We start from the raw sequence: 11,133 nt of genomic DNA on the forward strand, positions 1-11,133 counted from the left end.
ATCGGTTTATTTTATTCGCTTTTTAGGGTGTGGGGTGTAATTAAAGCGACATACGCACCCAAGAAAATTCACAATCAAAATAAAAGTATACAAGTACAGGGGGCTCGACTGGACCCCTCCCTGACAGGTATCACTTGAGGTTAAATTAGGATCACTCAACAGTTGACAATAATCGTAATATCTTATTCCAAGTATTTGTCAGTTTTACAATAGGCCTATTAATTATTGCTTAATATGTTTGATTTTTGTACTCACAATTTTGCAAAACTTTTTCATTTTAAGTTTTATTAAGTTTGCAATAGATGTATCTCTTTCAGGATATTTGCTATCAATTGGTTTTATACACTCAGGTGTAGTAATAATATTGTTTGTAGTACAGTACAAATTATTATATCCCGCTGCCGCTCTGTTTCTTCTCCTCTCCTCCTTCTTCCTCTCCTTAATTATTATTCGATCCTTGATTTTTTCACATAATTTGTCCAATCAAAGGATCATAAACACCAGCGATATGTCAACAGAGTATTTCAGCCGATCAGCATATTATTTCAGCCGGGGGGATCAAGTCTAGATTTTCCAGAAAATCAAAGAGAAACTCTTTTATGTTGCGTTAAACATGCATTGTAATTTGCTTATGTTATTTGCAAGGCAATACTGTAAACATAATTTCCCCCATTAGGCCTCCTGTACATTGCAAAATTGTACAACTGCATGCGCGTTTTTGATATGCAAATTTTGCTGTCAACAAACTTTTCTACATTGATTTTCACATGAGAAAGTAATTAAAATGATCGGATGGTTGCCAACATCTGGAAATCTAAATCATATAACTTATAGATTCATCAATTAATATTATCAATAAAAAGTCATTTTTTATGACTCACGAGTTATTGTGATGACGGTTACATCGACGTTTAAACCCATGGGGATTTCAATTCAATTCAAATTCAATTCAAATTTATTTTTCATTCTTCAACATAATATAAATATGTACAAGATAATTGATTCAATTTAAACAAAAGCATGAACAAGATTCAACATTCAATAAGTAATTCAAATATAGATTAACGTGTATATCAATTTTAAATCAATATAATCAATATAATTAAATATAATTAAAATCAATATAAGTATATATCAATGAGAAGAATGGAGGGGTCCACTAAAAAGCAAAGCTTGTAGAATGTGGATCCCTCAAAAACTTAGATACAAGGAATATTGAAATATACGTAAAGGAGTACATGAAAATAAGTAACGAAAAGGGGGAAAAAAAAAAAAAAAAAAAAATCTTATGTACAGAATTTTGAAATTCAGAGACAAGAACAATAACACGACACAACACAACACAAGTACATGAGGTGGACAATACGATGACAACTGCCTAGAATATAGAAAGAAAGAAAGATAGAGATAGGGAGAGGGATGCAAAGCTAATCTGCTGCATATATATGTCTACACATACATACACATATATTTATACATGTATATGCATAAACATATATACATACACATACACACACGCATACATACATATATACACATGCAAATACACACGTACACACGCACCCTTACACACACATACATACACACATACACGCATACACATATACAATATAAAAGGTACAATATAATGTATAGACAAGCTATAACTAATTTTAAATCTTATGTCTAACTGGAAAAAATAAGGCATTATGGGTTCAATACAAACATTAATAATAGATTAGAAAAAAAAAAAAAAAAAAAAAAAAAAAAAGGATACAAAATTTTAGTTTAGAATAGTGAATATAATTAAGATTTTAAGAGCATAAATTTTAGTTTGTTTTTAAAGGACAGTAAAGAACGAGCATCTTTAATCTCATCGTTAAGGGAATTCCAAAAACTTGGACCTGTATATAAGTAAGTATTTTGTGCGAGATGCGTTCTAAGGAGGGGCAAGTGAAATTCATTTGACTGCCTAGTGGGATAGTTATGGAGGGATTGGTTTTGGGGAAACATAAAATCAAATATGCGTGGCAACAAATTATTTTTATATTTATACATGAATTGACCTAATTGAAATGAATATAATTTTTTTATTTTCATGATTTTATGTTCCAGAAACAGTTGATCTGTATGAGAACGAACTGGTGCATTACATATAATTCGGAGTGTTTTCTTTTGTAAAATTAATATTTTCTCTAATAAAGAATTATGGGTATTACCCCATGCTAATATTCCATAATTAAGGTAAGGTAAAATCAAAGAGGAGTATAACATGAGTAATGTGACGGAAGGAAAATAGTGTTTTAACTTATTAATTACACCAATATTACGAGATAATGTTTTGCTCACATTAAGAACGTGGGGTTTCCAAGAAAGTTTATTATCAACTATAATTCCTAAAAATTTAATTTGGGAAACACATTGTAAAGGTGTATCATCAAATATAATGTCAGAAGGTAAAGAATCAATAGAATTACTAAATAACATATATTTGGTTTTATTTAAATTGAGAGATAGTTTATTGGCTCGTATCCATTGAGTCAAATTTAGCAATTCCAAATTCATAATCTGAACTAAGGTGTGAGGGTTCTTGTGAGCAAAAAATACATTGGAATCATCTGCAAAAAGAATAAACGAAAGAATGTCAGATGATCTGTGAAAATCGTTAATGTAAATAATGAATAAAAGAGGCCCTAATATACTACCTTGTGGGACACCACAATTAATTTCATGTTGATCAGAGATGTGATTATTTAAATAAACATATTGTTTTCTTTTTTTAAGGTAATTCCTGAACCACTCCAAGGCAATTCCACGTATTCCATAATGAGAAAGCTTGTAAAGTAAAATGTCGTGGTTAATAGTGTCAAATGCCTTGGAGAAGTCCAGGAATATACCAATTAGATGCGAATGATCATCCAAAGAATGGGCTACTTTATGCACAAAATTTAAAAGAGCGTGGATAGTGCTATGTTTTTGTCTAAAACCAAATTGAAAGTTAGTAAATATATCATTGACTTTAAGAAATTTAGTTGTTCTAACAAAAATTAATCTCTCTAAAACCTTAGAAAGAGAAGAGAGTAAAGATATGGGACGGTAATTACCAGCATCAAGCTCGTCTCCCTTTTTAAATAAGGGAATAACTTTCGCAATTTTCATTTGTTTAGGAAAAATACCACTCAAAATAGATTTATTTAATATATGTGTCAAGGGCTCAACAATAGACGATATGGTACCTTTTAATATAAAATTACTTATGTCATCATGACCAGCACTGTGTTTATTATTCAAGGAGGAAACAATATCGGTCACTTCATAAATAGTAGTCGGATAGAAGAAAATGGAATTGGCATTAGGTTGTCCCAAGAATTTAGAAAAATGCTTATTAGATTGTGGAATTTTTTGTGCCAAATTTTCCCCTATGGTAGAAAAGTATGAATTTAAAACATTGGCGATTTCTATGGGATCTTCAATATTCCGATTATTAAATCTTATTTTAGTAATATTTGATTTCTTTTTTGAAATATTCAAGGCTTGCTTAATAACTTAATAAGGAGTTATGCCCTATTCTGATTCTAGTATATGGAAAAAAATTTAACAATTATTTTTTTTAAATGAAGAAATAAGTTATCAGCATCATGGTTATGCCTGGGCCTACATGTTATTTTTGTCTCACCTGCATAGCAGAGTGAGACTATAGGCGCCGCTTTTCCGACGGCGACGGCGGCGGCGTCAACACCAAATCTTAACCTGAGGTTAAGTTTTTGAAATGACAGCATAACTTAGAAAGTATATGGACCTAGTTCATGAAACTTGGCCATAAGGTTAATCAAGTATTACTGAACATCCTGCCTGAGTTTCATGTCACATGACCAAGGTCAAAGGTCATTTAGGGTCAATGAACTTAGACCATGTTGGGGGAATCAACATCAAAATCTTAACCGAAGGTTAAGTTTTTGAAATGTCATCATAACTTAGAAAATATATGGACCTAGTTCATGAAACTTATACATAAGGTTAATCAAGTATCACTGAACATCCTGCATGAGTTTCACATCACATGACCAAGGTCAAAGGTCATTTAGGGTCAATGAACTTTGGCCGAATTGGGGGTATCTGTTGAATTACCATCATAACTTTGAAAGTTTATGGATCTGATTCATGAAACTTGGACATAATAGTAATCAAGTATTACTGAACATCCTGTGCAAGTTTCAGGTCACATGATCAAGGTCAAAGGTCATTTAGGGTCAATGAACTTTGGCCAAATTGGGGTATTTGTTGAATTACAGCCATAAATTTGAAAGTGTGTTGGTCTAGTTCATAAAACTTGGACATAATAGTAATCAAGTATCACTGAACATCCTGTGCGAGTTTCAGGTCACATGATCAAGGTCAAAGGTCATGTAAGGTCAAAGAACTTTGGCCACGTTGGGGGTATTTGTTGAATTGCCATCATATCTCTATAAGTGTATTGGTCTAGTTCATAAAACGTGGAAATAAGAGTAACCAAGTATCACTGAACATCTTGTGCGAGTTATAGTAGTTTTCAAAATCAGCACTGCTGCTATATTGAATCGCGTGATGCAGGTGAGATGGCCAGAGGCATTCCACTTGTTAATATTAATCCCTTCCAAATTATTAGAAAATAAAAGTCATAAAAATTAATGTAGCGGCCTATCAAATTGTTTAATATGACCAAAGCAAGATTAATTGGCCTGTATATGCGCTGCCTATTGATATTCCTATATAGGCATTTTTGTTCTCGTTTTGTTAGATTTTTTGTTAATTTAAACTTTAATTCAGTATATTCAAAATATTTAACTTTTCCATTTGCTTTCGCGCTCATATGCCATCATTTAATTTGTTCCGTTTCTGTGCTGTCACTGTACATGCCCCATAGGTACTTTACGCGCATAGCAGGCTTCGAAGACCTATCGAGTAATGGCGGCCGGTCTCCGCGTAATCACAGCGATTTGACGAAGTACGCCCTCTAGCGTTATTAGTATATATCTCTATGGGTTTAACTTAGACCATGGTCTAACTCTGTACCAAAATTATGGGGAGCCAAAAGTGTAAAAAATTTTATTAAGTTGTATGTTTCTTATGTTTACTGTGCTCTTTCCCGAGACATCCATGGTGAAGACAATCATCTTTTTTATACTTCCTAGACAATTATGAATGATTTGAGAGCCAAATGAGCTGAAATATGATATCTCTACTGTTAGTGATTTATGTAACAATTAGCTATCCATACTTACACCACAATTTTAAACCCTAGTTTAAGTTAAACCTGACTTTAGAATACGGGCCTTTGTTTTAGGGTACGATTAAAGGACAAGTCTACCCAGGAAAATGTTGATTGGAATAAAAAATTTAAAAAATCAACACGTATAACACTGAAATTTTCATCAAAATCAAATATAAAAAATAAGAAGTTATGACATTTTGAATTTTTGCTTAATCTTACAGAATCCTGGTCAGTATGCAAATGATTGGACTGATGACATCATCTACTATTTCTTGTTATGAAATACAAAAGCAAAATTACAGAAATATATTAAAACATCTTTTGTCCAAAATCTATTATTGATACAATGATCACTTAAGTTTCGAACCAGAAAAAAATTTAAACCCGTTTTGAAGTAGAAGCAGAATAAAAAATGATATATAACCATATATGAATCATTTTTATTTCATTATATAGATGGAGAATATTGGTAACTTTGTGAAATTTGCAGAGCAATTTGGCGTTCCCAAAGAATCCCTCTTCCAGACAGTGGATCTCTATGAAGAACGAGATGTTGGCATGGTATGTAAACAAAGACTCTCATCTTTCTTTACTAAATTAGCAGAAACCAGTTTAATGTGTAATGGGAACGGTCGAAGCGGTTTGGAAGCGATATAAGTGATCTTCCAAACCAGTTTGGAGAACCACCTTGCGACGTTGTTTTCAAGACCGCTTTGCCTTGTTAAACTGGTTCTAATTAGCAGTGTAATAAAACAGAATAATCCATTGATAGAAATATTAATGCATTTTTGTAGTATAATGTTTTATTAGATGGTTGTTTTAAAGATAATGCCAGTTCAGTTTTAGAAAAAAAATTTGAAATGATTTTTTACAGAACCAGACCACGCATGTGTCTGTATGTATGAATCAAATATATGGCAAAGAATTGCCAGAAATTGTGTAATTGCTGAGAAATTTCGCAAAATAGCATTAATTTCAAACCATTTAGTGTTGAGTCTTTTTTCCAAGCAATAATAATACACTGTCCCACATGTGCTTGTCTGTGTTGGCGATCTTAAGTGTGATCGTTTTTCAGCTTAGATTTCATGATTTCACAAAGTTCCGTTTGTGTAAGATCAATGATGATATAGTGACAATAAACCTTGCTTTTACAGAATTTCTGATGAAATCATGTGTTTACTGCGACTACTTTCATTCATCTTAAATATTTTGTTTTGATGATCAGGTGGTGATGTGTCTGGATCGACTGGGCGGAGTCGCTAGAAAGAAAGGGTACCCCATCCAGTGGGGAATCGCTGTCGCCGATCCCAACAAGAGAGAATTCACCAAGGAACAGTTGGAGGCAGGCAAGAATATCATTGGTCTCCAGGCCGGCACCAACAAGGGAGCCAACCAATCAGGAATCAGCTTCGGCAGCCAAAGAAAAATGTGAACCAATCAGGAATCGGCTTCGGCAGCCAAAGGAGATTGTGACCGATTCCGAGACGTACGCACTTGTTAAAGACATTGCTAGTGTCGATTAGGCATTTCCTGTATTAAAGGAGACGGTCGTCTGCATAGAGCTGGAAAGACGTTGATATTTGGGCAAAGATATGTGGTCTGAACTCGTGGAAGTTGTCAATCATGACCCTTGCTGTAAGACTAATAGATGGACTGTCTTGTATATGTATTATATCCCACCTGGATGTCCTCACAAAACAACAATTTTGATTTACTTATTTTCTCACACTCCACAAAAGCATACCTCTTGAGCAAATGAAAACATAATGACAAAATTTACTTTTATGTATTACGAAGAAATAAAGCAATGTGAAATATTAGGAATCTATTCTAAAGCATAGTTTGTAAACATAGGTTCCCAGAGTATCCAACACAATGTCCGACTCTACAAAATTACATTCATTCCAAAAGTCACCTCTTCAGTTGATAATATTTCAAACTGCTTTTGATATTTATTTCAAAAAATGTTTTGGATACCTCTAGTATTTTGGCCTGTTTGATTTTTTGTATTAAAATATGATGCATATATTGTAAGAGTCTTATGGACTTCATCTTCAAAGAGACTTCCACTTGTAAAGTAAGAGGCTATATGCAAACACAAACATCATTACTCTTATTGATGCTACTTTCTTGTTCTATCATTATGGAGGGGGGTGGGACTTGTCCAGCTCTGATTCTGGGATCATTATTGTAAATATATTATTATCATGATTGTAATATTGTGGCCTGATTGAACTTTGAATAATGAGATGACTTGATGATATTTTATTGGAAGCTAGTAATAATTTAGTCTGAAATTAATTTATTATGAGAGAGTTACTGGCAAGGTGCCGGATATGTATCGTGAAATTTCTAACGGACTAAACTGAATAGAAAAAAAATTGTACCATTCTTCACATACAACCAATAAACCTTTTTGATGTGCCATTACATTCAAATTTGATTTTTTTTTCCATGAAATCTCGTTCTGACATTTCCATGCCGACACATTCCCATAATCCTCTATTCCAAATGTGATAAAAGTGAGATTTGAATTGTACAGCTGTAAATAAATGTGATGAATTCCGTGGTACATATAAAATTCCTTTACACTTTGCTTTTAACCTTCACCATATAGCGCACATTGAAAACGCATGCTGACTTGTTCAATGAAACATTATATATGTAGTGTAGATTGTATAGGATAGTATGAACTATATTTATGTTTGTCATTCCAGATATTCCATCTCCAACTCAGTTTTTATACATGTGTGTAGCTTTATACAACATATTTGTGTGGTTTGCCCAACACTATAGTTCATAATAATAGCAACAATTCTATGTTTACTTTGGCATTATTACTATCTACGCATTAATATTTTCAACAGAAAGATTTATATTTCATTTCAAAGTGATGTGCACATCACAAAACAAATCTTAACATTATTGTTTTTTAATATTTATTGCACATTAGTTTTAGAGGCTGATGGCAAAACAAGGTAACATACAGAGATAATAACAGTATTATGCATAAATCAAAATTTTACATTCTGTGTGATTGCATCTCAACTAAGGCTTCAAAAGTCTACCAATTTTAAAAGAGTACCAAAATGTCTGTAATTAATTTGGCATGTGAATTACGCAGTAATAATAGAATGTTTTGTCTTCCGTTCAATTATTTGTGATAGATATATATTTATGCTAATTTTATTTCCATGTAGGTGCTATTTAGTAAACTTGCTGAATTAAATGATTTGTCAAAAGCACAGAAATCAGTCTCTGTTGGTGTGATATTATATAGCTCTGTCTTTTTCTTTCTCCCCCCCTCTCTCTCTCTCTCTCTCTCTCCCTCTCTGATTCTCTTCCTCTCTTTCTGTAGCTTTCACACTCTATCTTATCCCCTCTTTTTTTTTGTCTCTCTCCCTTTCCCTCTCTATCTCTCTCAACAAATTCTATCTCTTCTTTTATCACTTGCGTTCATTTTCGCACTTATATTGATTCCAATTTTCACATTATGTATGTTAAAATGAAAATATACAGTGATGCCATCTAAAAATAGTGTCTATATGTAAACTTACCTCAAACACAGCAGATTTCCTGACTAGCTCAAATTAACATTGTTTTACTAAAATATCCACTTACTGAATTTCCTGAAGTAGGAATCATGTACTTCCAATTCTGTCCAAATATCACATCTAAAATGTAATGGATACTTTTTCAATTGGATAATGTAAAAAGGTAAAAAAATATATATATGAATATCAATTTACATATATTGCATTTTGTACTGGTATTCACAAATGGTATCTTGCATAATATAAAAATATGATGCAGGGCATTTCTGGTACTAGCAAAACTCTGAAACACTCAATAAAACTGGATATCATTCACATACAAGGAAAGTAAGAATAGTATACACAAAAATGGATAGAAAATATTTGAAAAATAAGATGATGGAAGGAAAATCCATCGTTTTTTTTTTTTTTGGGGGGGGGGCATTTCAGGCAAATTTTATGGATAAAGGAAAAGATGTATTTAAAGAAGTGAACGGAATTTGAAAAAGTTAACATAATGTGAGTGAAATGGTGGATAAGTCTACAAACCGAGGAGTATAATAGAGAGTAGAATGATACAAGGGAGGGGGAGGGGGGCATCAAATGTGTTTTTTTTTAGAATGGAAGAGAAAAATTGCCAGGGGTGTAAGGAGGGGTACTTCTGATACCATGATGGTTATATCGTGGAAACATTGAAAAGAGGGGTGTACAATGATGGAATGTGTGATAATTTTAGAAGAAAAGGGGTTCTTTGGAGATGAAAGGGGAAATGGGTTTTAATAGAGGGAATCTTTCGAAAAACATGTCTGCATGTCCATAAGCAGGAATTCATAAAAGGGGTTTAATAAAATTTTGTAGAATATTTGTAGCCTGTAGGTGAGGGAGTGAAGTGACCGAACTGATGACAAAGATGTTTTTCATATTTGTTTTTAAATCAAAACTGGGGGATTTAGTGAGTATCCGATACTATGTGAAAATTTTAAAAATAATAGGTCTCAAATTTTGTGGACAAGCCTCCCCCCCCCCCCCTCCCTTGCGTACGACCTGTCTTTTGTTTCGTGTGTCCCTGTATTCTGCTCTGTACCATCGTCTACTTGCTTGTCAATCCATCATGAACCATGGCATAAAGTGCTTTGGCGCCGTCTGTGACAATAAACCATACAGTATTGAGAAACTGGGCGTTGCGCACTGAACTAGAAATATGTATTTCTAGTTCAGTGGCGTTGCGGCGTGCGGCTGTAATTAATTCTTTACAATGCAATCTTGCAATGATCTTCCATAGATGAAATTTCTGACTCTGCATGGTTTTGATAAGAAAAAACAATGAATATTTCGAAGGGGGGATCTTATGATCACATAGCTCTCTATTTTAAACTTCAGTATTTTTTTTGTAAATTTTTACTTCTTCGTCATGTTCATAAACATCTGCTGTTGGAGTTTTATTTTAAAGTTTATGGCCCGTATTCTGAAGTCGGGTTTAACTTAAACTCAGATTTAAAGTTGTGGTTTAATTATGGCCAGCCAAATGTTACATCATTAATAACGGTATAGAGATATCATATTTCAGCTCATTTGGCCCCCAATTGGCTCTGAAATCATTCATAATTGTCCATGAAGTATAAATAGATGATTGTCTTCACCATCGATGAATCGGGAAAAAGCACAGTAAACATATAACATGGTCAACCCCCCCCCCCCCCTCGATCCCCTTTCAAAACAGTTTCGCGGCTCTGCAGTAGCTTGCCAATAGTTTATACCTAAAAACACTTATCGGGGACGAACATTTTTTGTCACGCAAAAACGGGGGGGGGGGGGTATCATCATCATTTCGGAAGTACTTTCCCCTCACAAATTTTCCGACACAAAAGATATATTGGTCATTCATATTCCGAGCACTCTTCACTCTTTTTTTTTTCCTGACCATGCTGACAGGCCAAACAGGAAAAGTTACCAAAATTGCTTGCCCCTTATCTATCCCCATCAATTGCCCCAAAGGTAATTATTGCCATGGTTTTGATTGACATTTTGATTGACATATTAACTTTTTTCCCCGTAATTCAACATCCTCAAAATAACGGCATGGTGAAAATGGCATCGAACAATTATAACATTCACAAATTTTACTCAGAAAAGGGAAAAGTCGTGCAACCTAAATAGCTTCTACCATTCTAAGCAAATAAATATAAATGTAAAAGTGATAAAAGAGCGGAACAATAAAACCATATTAAGGTAGGATAATAGAGGAATGACGGGGAGAACAAATACATTGGGAAGAAAATTGTTATTGCTATCGAGTTTTGTCATTAAATAAATAATGATAATAATAATAGTGACTATAATACAGTTCCACCTTTCATCGCTCATATGGCG

At 33.5% G+C, this 11,133-nt stretch overlaps 1 protein-coding gene across 1 annotated transcript in view; it reads left to right on the forward strand.

The window, feature by feature from the left end:
* LOC129270972 (muscle-specific protein 20-like) overlaps nt 1-8,481 on the forward strand; it is an 11,920-nt gene extending 3,439 nt beyond the window's left edge. The window contains exons 4-5 of the mRNA XM_064107054.1: nt 5,687-5,791; nt 6,456-8,481. Of these exons, the coding sequence (XP_063963124.1) occupies nt 5,687-5,791; nt 6,456-6,662 (312 nt within the window). The 3' untranslated portion in view covers nt 6,663-8,481. The remainder of the gene's footprint in view (nt 1-5,686; nt 5,792-6,455) is intronic.
* The last annotated feature ends 2,652 nt before the right edge of the window (nt 8,482-11,133 follow it).

This window comes from Lytechinus pictus, chromosome 11 (genome assembly GCF_037042905.1).
Source record: "Lytechinus pictus isolate F3 Inbred chromosome 11, Lp3.0, whole genome shotgun sequence".
Taxonomy (NCBI): domain Eukaryota; kingdom Metazoa; phylum Echinodermata; class Echinoidea; order Temnopleuroida; family Toxopneustidae; genus Lytechinus; species Lytechinus pictus.